Genomic DNA, 21,817 nt, shown 5'->3' on the forward strand with positions numbered 1-21,817 from the left:
CCTCCTTTCCTGCTGATTGTGCACCCCTACGACAGAATGTGAGGTGTTGGGTTTCAGGGCTCACTGATCCACATCTGAGCAGAGACGTGCAGCCTCATCTCTGTGTCTGACCATCTGGCACATCTTTCAGGAGTATAGCTGCCGCAGTTCTGGCTGACACTCCAGAATCGGACTGCTGTGACAGGCTACAGGCCTGGGAGCATCACTGGGGAAACCTGCCCCTAAGGTGGGGGTGACAAATTTCTGCTTGCGCATCTGTCTATCAGGGATGCCCTTTCAAACTTGGTATCTGACAGCTTTGATGCAGGACCCTCCATCTCAAGGACAAAGGCAAATCAGAATTTATCAGAGAAAAGCCACTTGTCACCCCAAAATGAAAACTCTAGAACCCTCTCCACAATGGCTTGACACTTGATCCAGCTGGCCATGACAGCTGAGCCATGACTGGGCTTTGGAGGCAGGAAGATGCAGGTCAGTTCAGCAGACGCAGTCATTGTCGGGGGGCGGGGGTCTTCAGAATCAACTTCCCACCAAGGACTCCAGGTTTGTAGAGGCTCTGCCCACTCCACGGGTAAGTCAGAGCCACCGTCCCACAACCTGCCAGCCCCTCCCACCTCAGGGGTCCCTTTGTCCTCTGGCCCCAGCACTAACAGTGTCACTCAGGAAGTTGTGGCTTTGTGACAACTCTTTTGTCCTAATGCAGGGTTGTGTCCTGACCTGTCTCACTTCGCAATGTTTAAGCCCCTTGGAAAGAGGCACAAGAGGCTAGGCTGCCCTGCTCCCTCTCCACCCATGCACACCAGAGATACAGCCTTCTACATCAACTAAACAGAGACCTGTTTGTTTGGTTCAGGAATGATCAAGTCAGACATTCTAAAGCCACTCTTCTTATCTCAGCAAATGACAACACTAAAGATGGCGTCCCCCTCCTATTCCTAAGCTCAGTGCTTGGGATGGCTCCCCAGGCATAGATAACAGCCAAACGTTCAGCCGCACGCATGTTACACGGAGTTGCTACCAGTGCAGTATTTAGTGACATGTGCAATGTAAGATGTACTCATCAGGGTACGCTTGTGAGACTCCCCAACCCTGCTTACCCAGCATCCCCACTCTCTGAGAGGAAACTGCTTTCTAGGCAGAAGGACTGTTGGTCTCTACTGCTGTATGTCACCCCCTCTGCAGGCAGAGACAGCGCTCCAGGTCCCCGCCAAGAAAAGAAATGAAATCTCTGTGCTTCCAGGCAGCCTGGGCTCAGGATGGGCAGTGGGCAGGGCCGGCCAGGGAGAGCCTCCCACCATGATAAGCTCTCAGAAGGAGAACAAGCCTTGGGGGCGGGGGGGGGGGCGTTGGGGGACAAAGGGAGCTGAAGATGCACTGAGTGCAGTTAACCAAGGCCACAGCACACAAATGGGAAATGAAAAGAGGCAGACCGAGCCCTCCCCAGGAGGGGAGAGCTGAAATGAGTCTCCCTCCACCCCGGTGTGAGCGGGGCTTCACTCAGCAAAGCTGACTCTGTGGGAGCGATGGTGGCTGGCCATCCTGCACTCTCGTCCGTGACCATAACCAGTCGTGTACAGCACCTTATGGGCCCCGCAGCTTTCGCGTGTCCCGGGCCTTGCCGACTGAGACATTCCAGGCAGAGACTCTGGGGGCCACAGCTTAAGATGTTGCAAAGCTTCATACTCTGCTTTTGTTCTTTGATGCTCTTCTTCCAATTAATCCACTCAAAAACTTTTGAAGTTCATGAGCCATTTACTTCAGACGCCATTAAATTAAAGACAGATCCACTTTCCCAGTAGCAAACACCCAACGACTTAATTAAAGGGGGCTTGCTGTTTAAATGGGCACAGTGGCTCTCAACAATGGAGCTGGCTCCTTGTGACTGTAACTGCTTCTCATTTCTTTCCACCCTGACTCCACTCCGGCGTTCAGAGGAAGTTTCGCTGTCAGCGGGATCCCAGGAACAGCTGTCCCCTTGCTCAGGGCAGTTGGCCACTGGGGTACTGAGAAAACAACCCCTGACCTCCAGTGCTCACTAAAAATGCACCTAAAAGTCACTGAAGCCCAGTGGTAAGATGCACAAAACAACCTAGAAATCATCCTTGGAGATGTGAATGGATAGGAGGCGGGACTCAAGAGTCATCTAAGCCTGGCCTCACAAGACTGGGTGCTTGGGAAGAGAGAGGCCTTCAGTGAGGTCCCAATCTTCCAGGCCAGGCTGCCCGTCTGGGCGGTGTACCTTCAAAGAGACCAGAACTTCCCAGCTGGGAAAAGTGTCTCCTCGAAGAGCTCTGGGAATCACGAGCACAGGATACCACGCAGGTCCAGGCACACTGACCACAGTCCACAGCCATCTCCAGACATCCCTGGAGCAGGCACATCCATTAGCCACACTCTGTTGGCTTTAGCTCCCGGTGAACTCCTTTGTGAGCTTAAGACAAAAACGCATGCAAAGATTTCCTGCTTCTCCCGGGAGACTCTGGTTTCTGGCCTGAGAGTGACCTGTAAGAGGGCTGTGAGCGGTGGACAGCTCCGCCCTGTAGGGAGAGCTCTTTCTCAGTCCTAGGCTAACTGCTGACCCAGCCGGCCCTCTGCTTCCACGCCTCGCCTCTGTGCCCGTGGACAGTGTGATTTTCCATCCCAAGCCATTCCAGACTAGAGCAGCCACATCTCTGCGGGGAGCATCAGGGTCAGAGACAAGGCCTTGGGACTTCATGAAAGGATTCCTCAAAGTTCATAGTAGCCAATCAGTACAAGGATATGAAATGGAGTTACTGCTGCCATCTACATTCTAGTTCTCACCCAGTCATCACCATCACCACCATCATCACCATCACAAACACTGTTATTGTCATCTCCATCTTCGACATCATCAGCATCACTACCATCATCTTCATACTTACATTAGTGGCACCAAACACAGCTACCATGTGCCAGACCCTAAGCTCCCGAAGGGAAGTGTGCACTGTGATCTCACCCAATATCACGACTCAGTTTTCTCTTGTTTCTGTGCAGAGGGGTGAGCGTATCACCTGAGCTCATGACGCTAAAACCAAGGGACAGTCCCCTGCTTCTGTCATCTGCTCCAAGAGAGAGGAGCTTTCTAGAAATCCCAGTAGCTGCTCTTTTAACCTGGGGTCCTGAGTAATTCCAGAGCATGTAGCTCGATCCTTTGGGCTCAGACAGACATACAAGAAAGTGTAGCCACAAGCTTCAGCCTCAGACTGGCGTGGGAGCATGTAGCTCCATCCTTCGCAGATTGTTCTACACAGAAGCAGACAATCCCAAACTACACAATTCCCAAGCCAGACTCCAAAGATGCCTCTGTAGAGACCAGAACTGACTACACCGAAACCCGGGTCCAAGTTCCGGGGTGCCATCAGCAGGAACTGGGCAAATCTGGGGGACGATGATGTGACCCTCCAGTCCCTGATGAGCTATTCTGCCTTTGAGAAGGCCAAGTTACTCTAGCTGGGTATAAAACTGCATGTAGGTGTGGAGAACTCTCTGCGGGAGTTAGCCTCTGCTCTCAGCACTGATCCCAAAACTTGCAGGGTGATGCAGTCACATAAGCCAGTGGAGCAGGTGGACCGACAGCCCTTCCCAAGGCTCCTCTCTGCAGCCATGGAGGGCGCCAAAGGCCACAGCATCTCTCTGCCTCAGATTCCACACAATGTACGTGAACAAGGGCTGCCCTTCACAGTGTGTGAGACACCCAGGTCTGTCTTGTGGAGGAGCAGTCAAACCTACCTCCAGGCATCTCTCCATCAGGGAATCTTACAAGGATAGGAGGCTATGCAGGGCCTTCAGCACCATGGCAAGCTCCCCAGACCCCCTCCACTATTCACCTCTGTGGCCCAACCCCCAACAGGGCCAGCTCAGAGGCCTCCCTTCCCTGCTTCTAGGCCTTACATTTCTCTGCATTTGAGTCAAACACACATATTTTCCCCTCTTCTGAATCTGTTTTGCTAAACAGATTAATCTAGCGGCAGATTATATTATGGAGAATCATAAATCTTCCCTGAGATAAGCATCTGTCGGGTTGGATTAGCGACAGCCCATGTACCGTGAGTTAATTTTCTAAGCCTCACAGTGCTGTCCCGGGTGTTTAACATTTGTAATAGCAGATGTAATTTGGGACAAATGGGGACTTGTTTCCTCATCCGTGTCTATACGTGTCTATATGGTAAGTGACGTTATTGGGGGAGGCGACAGTCCATGAGAGGAGCTCCAAATTCCATTATGATTATGGCTGGTGAGTCGGTTGAGGTTAAAACAGACTCTATGGAAATTGCTTGCAAGCGTCCCGTCCTTAGATGAACAACCAACCATTCGAGGTTCCCCTCCCCTGTCTACACTGTGTCCCAGAGGCTACCCCATGGGCTCCCCAGAGAGGCTGCAAGATGCCTACTTGGCCCCTTATCAGCTTCCCAGGAGCTGTCAAGCTTAGTCCTGCCCTTGGTCTTTATATAGGAGGAGATGCAGCTCTGTTTTTACAGGTGAGCTCCCCACGAGGACCAAGCTGCTGCGGGGTAAAAGCAGTGGGCCCCTGCTACTTGGTGAAGGGAGGAAAGGTGTTAGTGCCTCAAGGACAAAGGCTGCTTACCCTGTGAAAACCTGTCCAAGTGAGAGCCGATATCTGCCCGCCCAAGGTCAGAAGAGGCACAGGCAGGAATATAACCAGGAGCAGAGACGCTGTGCCAACTGCCCAGTGTGGACCTCAGGAGATGTCTGTTCCTCCTCCTACCCATTGTCTGCCCCTCCTCCCTCCCATGACTCTCAGACTCAAGCCTTGAGGAGGTGACTCCTCACCACCCGACATTCATTCATTCTGATGCCCTGGGATCTTCTCCCTGCTCTGGAGTATCAGCAAACGCTGCTGTTTGTAGGAAGTGTTGCCCACAGCATGCCTTTCTGAACTTCCACATCACCATGGGCATGCCTGTCAGCAGAGGCAGACACTGGGGCTTGTGGGAGGGGCTCTAGCTGATAGCTCTCTCTCTCCCCTATAATTGCTGGCATAGGGACAAACTCTGGCCTGGGACATGGCCAGGACTACTCTTGTTGCAGCCGTTAGAGAATAAGGCACAAAAGAAGGTGTACCGAGTCGCACAGAAGTAGATGTCTCCATCCAAGGAGCTGCAACTGTCCACACAGTCAAAGAAGAGGACTTTGGTGGGAGGAGGGTGGGGGACAAGCCAAAGCCCTGCATCTTGTCTCCTCCCCCAACTCATCCCTGAGGGCAGAGCTGAACCGTGTCTGCAGAGCTTCAGTCAGCAGCACTGGAAGTTCTTCCCCTTATATGGCCTTAGTCTTCCTGGCTGTCCAAGGTCATTCCTAAGTTCTATCTAGCAGTTAACCAGCCCCGAAGGGCTGCCATTCTTTAAGTTCTGAAGACCATATGGTCCCTTAACACTGGGATGTGACATGCACAGGAGACTGCAGCCTGGGTGTTAGCGTGTAGGGAGGCACTGAAGCTCCTATCCTGCTCACTCACGGTACCCAACCTGTTTCTGCAGTCCACACTCAACCATTCTCCCTGCCCCTGTTTAAACTACACTTCTGGGCACATCTCAGTGCCTCCCTGCTCCAAACTACCTCCCATCCTGCCTCTCCCCAAGCCAGAGCAGAAACACAGAGAGGTCTCCTACCTGAGGTCTCCCCCAAGATCCTCGGGGGCTGGATGTCTTTCCCATTGCTGCTGGGACTAGTGGAAGGCTCCGTTGTGCTAACCCCAACAGGGGTCCTTTTCCAGGGATCCAGGGACTCGGTGACCCCCTTAGTCTGCAGTGTCATGGCGGTGGCCGTGCTGGCCGCGGTGGTGGTGGTGGTGGTGGTGGCCACCGTTGTCTTCCGTGTTTGCAAGATGGAGACCGTGGTGGGGCCAAAACCACCAGGGAAGGTGTTGGACTCCAGGGCGTCCTCATCCCCCGTAGGCCCCCAGGCTATGAATTCTGTCTCTGTTGTGGGCCTGCCACCACGGAAGTCGAAATCGTTGAACTCTGTATCATGTGTGTGCCTCCTACCCCGTCTTAGGAGGCTCTGGTGCTCTGCAGCCCCAGCAGTCACTAAGGAGGATGAGGCTGTCGCAGAGGCAAGGGAAGGGCTCGACCTGGTGGCAGCTGGGGGCTTGGTGAGTCCCCCTTTGGGTCCGAGGGTGGCTACCTGGTCCCTGGGCCTGTGGGCCCTCCGAGCACGGGGAGTCTGCATCTGTATGGGTCCATGGGCACGTTCGGCCCGGGCAGCACGGGGACTCCAGGCCGGTGTTGGTAGCCTCGTAGGGGGTCCACTTCGCAGACTCCACAGCCGCTGGGGCCTCTGTGGGCGTGACAAGAGTCGGAACTCGGGCCCAGGGCCTAGTGAGTCACAGGATGGGAAGTCGACCGCAAGCTGCAGCATGGCTATCAGTATCCAGGCATGGCTTCCGAGAGAGCGGCCGGGCCAGCGGATGGACATGGAGCTGAGGAGAGACAGCAGAGCGGTGAGCACGCAGTAGGGCATCAGGAGGGCTCTGACTAGGGACACATTTATTCCCCTCCCCCACCAATGGAGGACAACCTTTGGTTTTAAAAAGAGTTCATCTGAACCTGCAAAGGACTCCAGAAGCCTTCTGGGACAGCCCATGAGCACCGTGTTTCTCTACACAGCAGAAGGACAGTGCCCGTGGAGTGTGACAGACAGCTGCTTCCAGCTCAGGCACTTCCTGGGTGCTAACCTAAGAGCCCTTCCATGGCAAGGGACCAAGCCACCAAAGTCCCCCCTGTCCATCTTGAAAAATGCTCTTGAAGACTTGCCTACAATGGAGCGGAGACTGCAGGGGCTTGATACCAAGGGTGATGACATCATCCGCCCCACAGAGCTGGGGCATCCCCACATCATAACTGACCAGCTGACTCCTTTGGTCTGTGAGGGAAGAGGTCTCAGGCCATGAGGCAGAAAGAAGGATTTACCCTAGGAGCCCATCTGCTCTGCTCTTCCCAAACACCAGGAGCCTCTAGTCATCTGAGCTGAACACACACTTGTTTGCACTCCACCTGGACACAGCCAGGCAAAGCTGCAATGTCTGCCCTTCCCTGGGTGTCGCTGTGGGAACTGATTGTCACTCAGGGGAAACTGGAAGCTTTGATACCAGCCCCTCTATCTGCTGATATTTCCGCCCCCACCCACCCACCCCTCTCCAGTTCATCTCCGATGTAGATGCCCTATGGAGATCTCTCCATGCCAGCTGGGGCTGGATGGGGCTGGATGGGGCTGAATGGGGCTGGATGGGGCTGGATGGGGCTGGATGGGGCTGGATACAGACAGGCTAGCCATGGCAGGAGGTGAAACTGATGCTCAGCCTGCTGGGGGCAGGTGGAAGAGCAGTAACAGCTCCCCAAGGCCTGCTGAGACAGGCCCCCGACCCAGCGTCCATGGGCAGCTCTGCTAGCTGGGCACAAGTCCCCTTGAGACCCACGGATGCTAAAACTCCACATGAAAATCCAGAACAGCATGCAGACCCACGCAGCCAGGCGTGGAAGATGCAGCCCACGCTCCCTCTTCCCCCCCGCATAGGTAATTGAAGACTGATTATAGACGCCACTCAAAATCGGCTCGGCATCAACTTCACATCAGAAAGTTAGAAGCAAACTCAAGCTTCCCCAGAGGCTGCTGGGGGAGAGGGGTGCAGGGTGTTGGGAACACCGCACCACAGCCTCTACAGCTGATCCTGACAGGCCCAGAAACACACGAGGAGTTGTTTTTCTTTATAAGGTATCACGGGTGTGTGCTTTTGTTTTTGAAAAGTGACTGCATGTGTCAGGGTGTGCCACTGTACATATAGGTGAGGTCCACGTGGATGCGTGTGCTGGCAGGGGGTGGAGCACAGGCAGGTGGGTGTCCAGGAGTGTCAGGGTGTGACTGCTTGTGCATGAGAGTCAAACGGAGTTTGTGAGTGTATGTGCCAGTGTGGCACTGAGTGTGTGTGGGCATGGTGTGTCTCTGAATGCTCCTTGGGGGTGTGAGTGCTCCCTGGGTTGTGAGTGCTCCTCTGTATATGAGTGGTCCCAAGGGTGTGAGTGCCCCACAGGGTGTGAATGCTCCTTGGGGTGTTGAGTGCTCCACAGGGTATGAGTGTTCCCCAAGGGTGTGAGTGCTCCTCAGGATATGAGTGCTCACCAGGATATGAGTGCTACCCAGGGGTGTGAGTGCTCCCTAGGGTACGAATGTTCCCCAAGGGCGTGAGTGCTCCTCAGGATATGAGTGCTCCCCAGGGGTGTGAGTATTCCCTAAGGGTGTGAGTGTTTCCCAAGGGTGTTAGTGCTCCTCAGGACATGAGTGCTCCCCAGGGGTGTGAGTATTCCCTCAGGGTGTGAGAGACAACAAGAAGGTGTCACTACATCCATCCATGTATGTATCTGTGTGTGTATCCATGCGCCTTGGTGAGTGTACCTTATCTGTACATCTCTACGGGTCACCACGCACAAGCATGGATCTATGTCAGTGCAAGCATGCAAGCATGTCCTTGTTTGCCCTTCAGTGTATTTAACTGCTCAAGCGTGCTTGTGTTCCTTCTCAGCTTGTTCTGTTGCTGAACCCCCACGTTCCCGAGACTGACACGCACCAGTGCTTGGGAAGGAGGTGGTCCCTGAGAAAGGAGCTTGAGTTTGCTAGGACTAATTAGCAAAAAGGACTGGTCCCCAAATAATACAGCCTGCCTTTTTAATCAGCGTGAAAGAGCTTTGCTGGAGGAAGGAGGACACGCTCGTTAGGTGGATGTCTTTGCGCCACCTCTACCTTTGTGTCCTTCCTCTGCATAAGCAGCCGAGTTCCAGTAGGGACAGGGTTGTCATTGCTGTGTGGTGAGATCTAAGCCAGTGTGAGACTCCCCTGTAATCTCCTCAGAGCCTTGGGTGACCCTGTGGAGATGGATTGGTGAGGACTCGGGTCCTCTCCATGCCTGTGTATCAGGCTGGGTGGCTGCCTCTCTGTAATGAGATGCTCTGAGTAGGTGTGAGGCCTCACTGGGCCTAGGTCCTCAAGGATTCACCAAGCCTTGCCAGTGCTTCTAGGCATCACGAACCAAACCCAACCAGGCTCCACTAGTCACTGCCAAACCTTACCAGGACCCTCAGGGCCCCACTAGACCCCACCAGACCCCACTGGTTTCCTCCAGGCTACACTAGGGCCCCTGGGCCCCTCAGGACCCAATAGATCCTTCCAGATTCACTGGAACACTAATCTGTCCTTCAGATCCCACCAAGTCTTACCATTCTCCTCTGGGATCCACTTAGCCTTACCAGACTCCACAAGAACGCACTAAGCCCCACTGGGTCCAGGAAGCCCTGCTAGATCCTCCCAAGCCTCTCCAGGCCCCTTCAACACCAGTACCCTGATCCCAGCTCCTCTTTGTGACCCATCCAGACCCCAGTAGCTCCACTCTGACCTCCTACTAGGCCCTACACTAGGCCCTTCTCACTCCCCTAAACCAATCCCGTCCTCAGCAGGCTCCATCACAACTCACTAGAACTCAGTAGGTCCAAATTCTGCCAGATGCCAGCAGGCCCCCACCAGATCCCCCAACTGGGCCCCTCGAGGTTTCTCCTAGCCCCATCGGGCAGGCTGGCTGGAAAATATTGAAAGTCTGCCATCAGTACTCGGAGAAATATCACCCCAGGAAATTAAAACCTTAGTACCAAAGCCTGGGCCTGCCTCCCCGGCATAACTTCACACACAGGATATTTCTGTGATTTTTCACCAATCATGGGCTGTAATTGGTTACCATAGAAACCTTCTCATTTCCAAGACACCCAGCTGTTATGCAGAAAACCCAACTATGGCAGTGAGGCTGGGGAGGAGGGTACCCTGCTTCCCCTCAGCCCAGGGGCTCCCTTATAAAGGGATGCATTTGCTCAGAGGGGAAATGGAGGGCAGCCCAGGGGACATGGCTGTGAGCTAGGACGAGGTCTTGCCCCACTAGACAGTAGAGATGCCAAGCCCTATAAGGGACCTGATGTCACAGCAGTGACGTCAGGGACAACTCTGGTCTGCGGGGGACATACCTGAGTGATTTAGGACTCCTGTAAATCTACCAACCTACTAGCACCTCCTCTTCTCAGGCCTCCTGCAGAACCCCCCCTGGGGGGGGGCTCGGTACAGAGGGAGGGGCCCTCAGGTGTGCTCAGCTACAACATGAAGCTGTTGACCCCACTTCAGAAAGACACCAAGGCATTGTCAGCTGTGTGCCTTCCACCCAGATGACAAACGAGGCCTTGCAACTACCAACTCATCAGCACCAATGGGTCACATGTTCACTCTGGAGGCGAGGCAGAAACCCCAGGACATTGAACTGGCCCCTGCAGACAGGTCACACCAAGTATGAAGATGACTCTGGGGGACTAGGGCCTCCATGTGCACGGTAAGACTGAGCCGGCTTGGGACTGAAGACAACATAGATCCCTGAGAAAACCGGAGCTACCACTGGTGCGGCGATCACCATCCTAAAGTACATAGCTGTATGCTCCTGTGTCTTCAGTAGCCAAGAATGTAAACCCACAAGCATCCCCCAACAGACAGGCACACGGGATGCATCCAGGCACAGAGTAACATGTGTTGCTACCATACCAGGAGCCATAGAAACCCATGGCAAGGCAAAGGAGTCAGGAGTAGGGGCACACATAAATGAAGGATCCCCCAGAGACTTCAGGGAGGTTGGTGGCTACTGGGGAGCACAGGAGAGGGACTGTTTGGGAGTGATTGCCTCCTGGAGTGGTTCATTTGGGGGTAATGGAATGTTCTGGAATTTGCTGCAGTGGTGGCTACATACCCTATGAATATACAAAAACCACAGGACCATGCCCTCGAAAAGCAGTGAATTTAATAGCATGTAGATTACATCTCAATAACAACAAAGGGAAACCGGACCCAGAAGGGAGGAAAGGAAAGAGAGAGAGACAGAGAGAGAGAGAGAGAGAGAGTATAAGAGAGAGAGGAGTGTGTGTGTGTGTGTGTGTGTGTGTGTGTGTGTGTAATAGGAACTGATGTGGGGATTCTCTACGACCTTCTGATCCTGGACCCTGGCTGCAAACCAGAGAGCCTCCTGCCAACCTTCTGAGTCACAAGCAAGGTTCATGAATGCTGTGGAGACTCAGTCTGACTGGAGTGAGCTTAGTGGGAATCCCCAGGAGTTAAGGTCCCTTCTCGCTTGAACGCAGAGATCTACACCTGTCCCTCTGAGGAGGATGCTCACGACAGCCTCACCTTTTGTTCATCTCCAAGGACACAGTGCAGAGGAAAGGCAGAACTGCAAGCTGCGTGCACCGTTGGCTCCCATCCGCCTCTATTTGCTACTTTGCGGCTCCTCGCTTCTCTTCCTTTTAAATTTTTATTGAAATCACTTTTCCCCAAGACTGGTTTAATAAGATTCAGTGGATTGAGGTTCAATTCACTCCCTTCCATACAGTTTCTCCACGGAAGAAAATCACTGTCAATTAAGGAAGACAAAGACATCTCCTCACCCACAGACACACCCTCCTGGGGGCCCAGATGTGGCAGCATGTGCTCCCCCGGAAACAGGAGACAGCAGGTTCCTCTCTTGGTGGGGCACACAGACAGGGGACTTGGAAGAGTGGAGCCCTGATATTGTGTGGCCAGGGTTGCCTTAGAAACTTCAGGTGTTAGAGTTGCTCCAAGGTGGCCGGTCCTTTCTGCTTCTGCTTCAGAGCCCACTTCAGGAGCTGCAGCTGCTGTGTTACCCAGGCCCTTCACCCTGCTGTGCTGTCTGCAGTAGATGTTAGCCAGAGTCCAGACTTGTTGATTCCTCCCTTGGAGGCTCTGTTTTCCCACCACCAACACAAGATAGCTAAGGAGTGTGGAATCTGGGGTCTCCCTCCCTTCAACCAAGATCCAACCTTCCATGATCAGTAAAGCCTAGACAGGCTGGGAACAAGCTCAGGGGGAGAGTTACAGAGACAAGTGCTGGAAGATGTGTTGCCTGATCAGTTTTGTGTAAACCCACCTCTCTCATGCTTGATCAGGATAGCCCTTCACCTGGGGCTCACCTAGGACTCACAATGGCATTGGACAGAACCATGGCTCCATACCCAACCACTTCCTGGCTGCTCCCCACCTCTGTGAACTTGCTAAGAACCCTGTTCACCTCAGAATACTTCCAGTTTTACACAGAAGTTGCAAGAGAACAACTTATTCCAGGAACTCTCCCCGCAGTTTCCTCTGGTGCGACAGCACACCGCAGGCTCGCCCTCATCACCACCCCACAGCTGCGGCCCCATGGTGTATTACCAATCTGCTAGTTTGGGTTTAGGATCTGCATAAGACCCCACCTAACCTTGTGTGCAGCCTCTGACTTCCCAAGGCTACTTTTAACTGTGCCAGTTTTGTTTTGTTTTGTTTTTCTGGATTTTGATGGACTTGATCTATGGGGCAATGGGATTGTACAGATGGCCAGGAGTTGGGCTCTGATAGTTTGGGGGCACCAAGGTTGTGAGTTTGTAAAGTGGGATCACCGAGGTGAAGCACTGCTCTCACTAGAACATCCTGGCAAGAGCGAAGGCAGTGTCAGAGGGTGGTCTATGCCTCGACGTAGCAGGAAGATGGGGGAATTTGTTCTGTGCCTCAGTTTCCCTACCTACAAAGCAGGGCAAACTCAGGAAGCTCTTTGCAAGGTACACTGGGGAATACCAAGTGCTGTTGGCTAAGCTCTTTGTAGATGCTCTGGGGTCCTGTGACTTCTTGCCTTCTTGGAACCAATTAAGCCCAGGCCCCTGCTGCCTCCTGGGAGCAAACAATGACTCCAGGAACAGAGAGACATAGCTGCACAGTCTTCACAGGTGCTTGAAGGAGACTGAAGGGTAGCAACACGCTGGCGTTCTGGTTGCCCGGGCAACGTGCCCGCAAGCATTCTGGAGGAGCGAAGTGACAGGCTGTGGGTGGGCAGGACAGTGGGTGGTAATGTTCTCGGTCCCAGCAGTGGGGAGTCTCCTGTGCCTATGGCTGATCCCTGACTGCTGTGACCCGGCAAAACATCCCCCCTGGCAGAAATCCTACAGTGGGGCATGGGGACCGCTGCTCTCTGAAGTGCCTGCAGCTCCACTGGGTCCTTAATTTCAGTTGCTGTCCCCACATCCCCTGTCACAGCTACACTCTCTCTGTGTTGTCGGCTCCTCATCTACCCAGCTACCTTGCTACAAGCCTGGAGCCTTCCTCTTCAGATGGGGACAACAGTCCTAGTCAGGTCTCCCAGAATGAGCTGACTTCCCCCCAGGGCTAAGCCCTGTGCCCTCTCCATCTCTCTACAGATATAGGACAGACTCCACAGAGCCAGGCACAAAAACACTGGATCCGGTCTCAGTCTGGCAACCACATCTTCAGTAATCTCATAGGGCCAGGGAGCAAAGACCCGTTTGCATGTTACCATGGGGAATTTTCCGGCCTTAAAAAAAAAACCCTCTTGTGGGATTGGTGTGTCGGGAAGCTCCTGTGCTCAACCGAGGTCCTCAGTTTAAATCTATTCTCAAAGCTGCAGCCTGGGGAGGCATAGCATTGGGAGAGAGCAGCAGAGCCTGGTAAGGAGATAGCTCCTCCAGGTAAGCATGCGCAGGCACACAAGCAGATCACAGACCAGTTCTGAGCACAACAGACCGTCTCCTGGGCAGGGATATCTGGCTGGGAAGATACTGAGGGAAGGTTCTAGGTCATCGTGCAAAGCACGAGAGCCACAGCACCATGTGTACGTAACCACAGCAAGCCAAACAGCTGAGGGCTGTGCGTGGAGAGAAAAGACGGTGGGATCCTAAAATAGCTGCTACAGAGTCTGAGCAATAGCAACATGGCAGGCGCCAGGCTCGGCGACTCTCTCACCTCACTCGGTTATATCTGAGAAGAGGAAGTGCTGTTGTTACTCTCATCTTGAAGGGGAAAGGATCGGCAAAAAATGGTAGCTAGTTCTCTCTCTACAGGGATGTATCTTAGGATGGTGCACAGAGAAGTAGGTGGTCTGTGGTCTGTCCTGGAAGGCAGTCTGTCTTTCCGGGGAGTCTGAGAAGCAGTCTATACTGAGGGAGGGACTTGGGTTACTTGGAGATCCTTGGTTTCACGGCACTGGAACCAGCACATTCCTCCCAGTTCGAAGTCCATGCCTGAAGCCACTGCTCCTGGAACAGCTTGGCACCTCATTACATCTGCTTCCGCAGCACCCATTGGCCGCTTCTCCCGGTTTCAGGAGTTTTCTGATTTGAGTCTTGCAACTGCTACATTGTTATTTGCAAAGTCCACCAACACAGCCAGGAACTTATTAAAACAGGCAAAGACACAAGTGGAGAGAGCAGGTAATTGGCTTCAGCCCCTAAACTCCCAGAACAATACAGAGACAGGAAAAACCACACCCATGAGCCGAGAGGGGCTGCCCCAAGGACAAAGGCTTGTGATGGCATAGAAGTTAGGTAGCTGTGAGCTGACAGGGATGCGAGTCCTCAAGCCAGAAGGCCAGGGTGAGTCCATGGGCCTCTCCTAGCACTTAGGGATGAGGCAGTGAAGGCAGAGTTCCTGTGAAGGGCCTCACTACACCGGCTGGAAGTGAGAAGGAGGTCCTGGAATCTGGCCATGGCAGGCCATGATCTCCAGACCAGCTGCACCCAGCACAGAAAGACATGTAGTCAGGGAAGTGTTGGGAAGGGATGAACCGGTGGGTGGCCAGAACAGCTAGACACCCAAAGTGTTCTTCTGGTTTCTAGGCTACATCTACCCAGACTGCTGCTCTGACATCCAACACAGTCCTCTCTGCCGTTCTTAGATTCTAAGGCTTAGAAGAAGCTAAGCAAAAGCCTCACTTCTGAGGTTACTGAGTAAAAAGTTTCATATAGTAACATGATGCAGAGACAGGGGAGACAGTGCAGAGGCAGGGAGACAGTGCAGAAGCAGGGGAGACAGTGCAGAGGCAAGGGAGGCAGTGCAGAGGCAGGGGAGAAAGTGCAGAGGCAGGGGAGGCAGTGCAGAGGCAGGGGAGACACTGCAGAGGCAGGGGAGACACTGCAGAGGCAGGGGAGACAGTGCAGAGGCAGGGGAGACAGTGCAGAGGCAGAGGAGGCAGTGCAGAGGCAGGGGAGAAAGTGCAGAGGCAGGGGAGACAGTGCAGAGGCAGGGGAGGCAGTGCAGAGGTAGAGGAGACACTGAAGAGGCAGGGGAGACACTGCAGAGGCAAGGGAGGCAGTGCAGAGGCGGGNNGACACTGCAGTGACAGTGGAGGCAGTGCAGAGACAGGGGAGACAGTGCAGAAGCAGGGGAGACAGTGCAGAAGCAGGGGAGACAGTACAGAGACAGGGGAGACAGTGCAGAGGCTGAGGAGGCAGTGCAGAGGCAGGGGAGACACTGCAGAGGCAAGGGAGGCAGTGCAGAGGCAGGGGAGACACTGCTGAGGCAGGGGAGACAGTGCAGAGGCAAGGGAAGCAGTACAGAGGCAGGGGAGACACTGCAGAGGCAGGGGAGGCAGTGTAGAGGCAGGGGAGGCAGTGCAGAGGCAAGGGAGGCAGTGCAGAGGCGGGGGGGGCACTGCAGTGGCAGCAGAGGCAGTGCAGAGGCCAAAGAGGCATTACAGTAGAGGCAGGGGGCAGTGCAGAGACTGCAGGGTTAGTGTAGAGGTCTAAGAGTCCAGTGTAACCCACATTGTCTGGACAGTGTGTGGAACGAGGCCCAGAGGAGGCCTGTGGCTCCAAGAATGTCTTTCTAGTTGCTGCCTGAACTGAAATGCCAGTGGAGGGTCTCATAACAAAGAACTTGGGTCAGAAAAGTCTCCTCACGTGAGTTTCTCAACACCTACTGGTGATTCCCGACCATGATCCTAGGTTCCCGAGTTTCCTTCACCCAAATACTCTACTCTCATCTTTGGTTCACATGTAGCCCAACATAGCCACCTCTGCAGACACAGAACATGGATGGACACATACATGTAGACCTGCAGTCACAGGATGACAGACACACAGATGGAGAGAACATACAGGACACAGACACACATACACAGACCATGCACGCATGTCCATCCATGCATAAGACATGTGTACAAACACAAGCTCATGTATGTGCACACAGATATGCAGGACACACACAAACACACACACTACTCCCACCCCTTACATTGCCCTTTCCCATCATTGTCATATCTCCTGGAGCCTCATCCGTGAGAGCATCCCTTCTGGTCTGGTCACCTCCCTGCAGCTCGCTGTCTGCAGAAGTCTCCCGGAGGAGCATCAGGAGCCCAGCAGGAACACACCACGGCATAAAGCTTCTGTGACAGAAATTGTCTGGCATGGGGACAAGATGTAGTCGTTGGGTAATTACTCCTCCAAAGAGCACCGTGGAGCCGGGCCAGCTGTGCAGCCCAGGAGCAGTTCCCTTGGGATCAGAACTGCCAGGTTCTTACTGACGCCATCCTGTGTCATCGGGATGAAGGTGTCATAGGACTCATTCTGGAAGCCTGGAAACCCAATGGCATTTCCTGGAAGGCCCAGGTTTCTGGGCTGGGATGTGATCCGGGGACACTAGGTCCTGGGAGGGTATTTTCTTGCTAACCAGAGGACTAAGAGTTTGGGTCTGGATCCCTGCTGACCTGCACCAACACACCCTAAAGTTTCTGGCATCAGTGTGGGCAATCTTCTAGTATTTGCTGGTCCTGAGCCCCTCCATAGACACCTCTAGCTTCTTTCATTGTGAATTTTCCCCTCTAGAAAGGTTTTTAACCATCATGATCTGGAATGCTTTGAGCCGGTGAGTCAACCCTCCGTATTGTGTCGTAGGTGAAGGTGAGGGCCATTGTCCAGAGAAGCCTCCATCACGCTGTATTGAACAGCTAAAGCCACAGACAGCCCCTCCCCCCACAGCCATCAGCATGGGTGGTCCCATGTTACACCATCTGCATGTCACCACAACCCGGAGCTCTAACACACTGTCACACTACAAGGTTTCTGGCTCTAACGTGGCCCTTTGACGGGGGAGGTGATGGAGGTCTCTCCCAAGCACGCTGGTCATACTGTTTTGAAGGAGGAAGAGAAAGGTCAGGTGGTGTTTGTTGGCACTGAGCATTTTCTAGGTGTGAAGTTGAGAACAGGGTCAGATTCCTCAGGAGAGAGACTGAAGAAAATATACTGACACTTAAGCTCCAAAACAGGCCTTCAACCTTTGACGTTATGTGGCACTAGGCAATCTCTTCCCTGAAAGACCCTTCTTGGGGGCCCACATCTGTTCCAGAATTTTCTGCTCTACTGTTCCTCCAGCTCACCACTCTGTGACAATCACCACAGAAGGTGGTCTCCTGTCACCAGATGTGATGTCTGCTCTTATACCAAACTATGACTGCATTGAACATTGTCCTCCCACCAGGCCAGCCCCAGGTCTGTGTTGAGGTGTCTCTCTAAGGTGAGGTTAAGAAACAGCCTGGTGTGCAGAGAGATCTGAGAAGACAGTGAAGGCACCATATACATGCCCAAAAGAGAAGGTCCCAACAGGAGGAAAGACCCCGGGCTATCTTGACACTGAATTCAGTCAAGCGCCTATAAGCTCTAGCCTGACTCATGACCATCTGCAGCGACTACTGCCTTCTCATCCTCAGGATGAGACTAACAGCCACAAGACCTGTGGTGATCTGAGACTGTGCCTTTGTCCCCAAGGTAGGCTCATACTGAGAATCATGGAACTCTCAGCTTGAAAAGGAAGACTGCCAAGCAGGTGGCCGATGCTCCCCAAGGTGAGCCCCTTCCGTACCTGGCTTAACCTGCCCCCCCCCCCGAAACAAGACTTTCTCTTGCTCTTATGAATCAGTCCCCTGGAGCCCAGAATATCATGAACAGCCTCACTGGCGAGGAAGGACCATCCTGCAGCCATTTCTGGTGCCTTTGATCAGGGCACAGGCCTGTGAGTGACCTGGTCAGTACCTGTCTCAAGGGTATGTGGCCTTTTCCTTCTTTACAGTATTGGCCATTATGGTGGCCTCTGAGGACCCAAGAGAAGGCAGCACAGAGTAGTAGGGCACAAGGCACAAGGTAGGTGTTCAGGAAGCTCGGTTCTTGTATAATATTAATTATGCTTTCGTGACTGCTAATCATGCTCATTCGCTTTTAGTTGATGCTACCCATCAGTCACGTAAGAAACACCTGGGGTGCTGAGACAGGTTCTAGAACTGAGTGGTCACGTCCCTTCCACTCCTGTCTGCCTCGTGGCTCACAGTGGACAGTTGGGTGGGCAGATGATTTGGATGGAGGAATGGACAGACAGGTGGATGGTTGACTGGAGAAGTAGATGGGGGGATAGATGGGTGGGTGGATGAGTGTGTGTGTGTGTGGGGGGCTAGATTAATGCACGGATGGAGGGACAGATGTATGGGTGGGTGGGTAGAGAGATGGGTAGATTAATGTGTGAATGGATGAATGGATATATGGATGGATGAGTGGGTGGACAGGAGGATCGATTGATGGGTAGATGCATAGATTCGTGAATGAATGGATGGGTAGATTAGTGGATGGATGAGTGGAAAGTTGGATGCATGCGTGAAAAGATGGGTAGATCTCTTGCATACAGTCCCCCTAAGAAAGTGGATATCTCAGCTCTCAAGAACTAACAGAAGCCAGTCACTGGAGTGATTCAGCTCTTCTTGGACAAGCCTCAAAGGCTCGTCGGAGAGAGGATTCTCAAAGACTAAGAAGGAACATACTGGGGTGAACAGGGGGGATTGATCTGTAGGGTCTACATGGAATGGGAGACGCCTCAGGAACCCAGAAGTAGGGAACCCTCACACAGCCCTGAGCAGCTGTCTGCTTTTGCTCTGTGGTGTCAAGGATTGATGCCTGAAGGGCCTCTCCTAAGTGCTGTCTGTTGCCTCCCGGATTCTTGCCTAACACCTTGGGTTCATGGTCAAGATCACCCCACAAATCTAGCACTGTGGGATATTATTCTTGGCCCTTAGATCCAGCCCAGGACAAGCGTGCAGGGACCCTATGTGTTCAGTATTCCAGAGACACTGAATAATAGAGGGCTGAGAGGCAGAGACATCATCTCAGGCAACCGCTGGCCCTGCCAACTACCCTATGCACAGTATCTAAAGACCTAACTGTGGTTCTAGTTGGCCTTGGCACAGAATTCTGAGCAGAAGGTTGCTCTAGAGTAACCAGACACTGTTCAGCTCCAGGTGGAACCCTCTGCCTGGAAGCCTGATGGGGCACTGTAGGTGCCCTGATCCTGGCCTTAGCTCAGTCATTTTTGTAAGAAGGAATTGCAGATTGTCAGTCTCACAGCTCCTGACTCTGAGGCTGGACCTTCCTCTCTTCGTTCCCAGCACACAGGTCTCAGAATTGCACCCTGGGCTCTACGCTGTTGCTCTCCTTGGGGATCCTATGTGCTCATGGTTTATTGTTATGCACAGAAAGCCCTTAGATGCTTCTGGGACCAACTCTAAACACTGAGTGCTGGAGAGCACAGTAAACAGCTACAAAGTTGGTCCTTGTGCATTGGACGGAAGCCAGCTCTGGCCAACTGCTCAGAGCATTGGCTGCCCCACAGTCCTGGTTCCTTGGGTGAAGGGTGGTGCCAGCATAAACCAAGATGACCTTACATGCAGCTTCCCCACACAGGCTCCTTTTACCACCAGAATTGAGATGACCTAGGGAGGTGTTTTGTACTTTGTGGACCATGTGGTTCATAGCTATCTAGACTCTCAGTGTTTCCCATCTGGAAAAGAGTCCTGGCATCAAGGATGAAGTCAGATGAAAGACTGTCCCTCAGGCCCAGGACTTGGGCACTCAACAAGCAGATGAAAGCTACAGCTTTCGAGGTCGAGGGAGGAAGTCTGATGCTACCCAGTAGAGCAGTGTGGGCATGTACAGTCTAGCAACATTAACCTCTCTCAGGCTGCAGCCACCTCTGCTAGACCCTGGGGCAGCCCCAGCCTATGGTTCTACTGCAGTCTAACATGTCCCCACAGATCCTCATGCTGGAGTCAGCACACTGCTGCCTGGATGGCTGATGAAAGGAAGCCTGGCTTCCGGGAGGTGGCTGTGACCTCTTTTTAACCAAGACACAGAGTAGATATTTGTTCTCAGGACAAGTTCAAGGTCATTTCTGATACTGTGGCCCCTGAGATGGAAACTGAGGCACAGTTCCAGTTGCAGGGGCATCCCTTTTCCCATACAAAGATTTGAAGTCAAGCCTAGCACTGAAGACCCCATTGTATCTGGCTGCTGTGTCCCCTCCAGTGTTATCTGACTCAATTCCAGGAGTAGGTAGTAAAGGTCCCTGGTACCTGAGTTTTTCCTGACCCATGCAGAGTCCTTACCCCCCAGGACAACCTTCTCTCTGTCCTCTGGGTCCTTGTGAGCCACTCCTTTGTCTACTCATAGGCGGGACTACACTAAGCTTCTTTCCCATTGATATTAAATCACAAAATGGGTATTTTAGTTGTAACAAATTGTGTATTCAGTGGTTAATCGGGCAATTCTTTGGCAGGGGAAAAACAATTTAACCACTGTTATCAGTTGGCTTCCCACCCGTGTGGCCTTCTGATTTACCGGTAATTGTCTCTGAAACCTTTTTCAGGGTAGGAAATTCCCTGCACTTCTCTCTGCATCTTTGCTGTCAGAGATGGGTCTAGATGCCCCGTTCCTTCCACAAAGTCTTGGGGACTGTACACCACAGTCCCAGGCCCTGCTGTACAAACTCCTCTGGTCACTCCTGAATGAAACATGGGGCACAGGAGGGTCTCAGACCCCCAGGCTAAGCCCTTCTTTCTGCCATGTGCAGTGAGCAGGGATTCACATTGCACAGCAAGGCAGGAACCTGTGTGCTGACCCCAGCCTGTCACTCTTGGGGACACATTAGACTGTTGCAGAAATCGGCAGCCTGGTGGATGAGAAGGAGGCTTGGTTTCCCTTTTTGCAGAATGAGATGTGCAAGGATCTCCCATGAGCTTCATAGGTTGAGAGGATCTTGGAGAATAAAACATTAAGAGAAGCTGCAAACAGAGGGCCTCTTCTCCCCAGAGGCGATCGCTTGTTGGTGAAGAGCTGCTTTCCCCACATAAGACTAGAACAGAGGTGTTTTTGCCTCCCCAGGTGTCATTCAGTAGAGGCTCCCACCAGTCACCTGCATACTTCAGCCTTCATGCCTTTCCTCCTCTGTCCCTCGGCCTGCCTTCGGTCAGCACACAGGGTTAGGCATACTCTGTATGGTCCTTGCTCCAAGCTTGGGCTTAAGAGACTAGATACAAAGCTGCCCTTAGGGTGAGGGGTGGGAAGTTAAGGGTACCAAGAGCTCAGAATGCAGCCTGCGAGACCCTGGGTGGGCCACGTGTCACCAGATGGCGAGAGACTGCATCTACGGGGATGCTGGACATGAAAAGATCTAGCCTTGGCAAGGCAGTAGTCCTGATAGCAGGTGTCTACTGTCACTGTGACTCCACACCCATAGTTCCCTCTATGTCTGACACACTCCACACATCTACCTCCTATCTACTGCCAACCCAAGACTACAGAGAGCAAGGGCAAAGGGCAGCTTCATCTGGTAAGACACAGGCTGCCCCTGTCTGATGCAGACTTTCCCGCCTTCTGGCCCAGGAGTCATCCATTCACTGCAGCCTTTCTGTGGTTCGAACCAACTCAGGGGTATCTAATGAGAGATCCACTGAGACTCTGGCTTGGAAGGTCTGTGTGGTTAGCTTGCTGTCACTGTCCATGGGGCCTGGAGTCTCCATTCACTTGTGTCCACAGCACCCTACACACAGTGTTCTGGGGATAAACAGGCTTTCTCCCTCTCCCTCTCCCTCTCCCTCTCCCTCTCCCTCTCC

The 21,817-nt window shown here is 53.1% G+C and overlaps 1 protein-coding gene across 1 annotated transcript in view; it reads right to left on the reverse strand.

Annotated features, from left to right (window-relative positions):
* Positions 1-21,817, reverse strand: part of Ajap1 (adherens junctions associated protein 1) — a 108,491-nt gene that overhangs the window by 52,255 nt on the left and 34,419 nt on the right. The window contains exon 2 of the mRNA XM_021161549.2: positions 5,652-6,460. Coding sequence (XP_021017208.1) covers positions 5,652-6,460 — 809 coding nt within the window. The remainder of the gene's footprint in view (positions 1-5,651; positions 6,461-21,817) is intronic.

This window comes from Mus caroli, chromosome 4, assembly GCF_900094665.2.
Source record: "Mus caroli chromosome 4, CAROLI_EIJ_v1.1, whole genome shotgun sequence".
NCBI classification, from domain to species: Eukaryota; Metazoa; Chordata; class Mammalia; order Rodentia; family Muridae; genus Mus; species Mus caroli.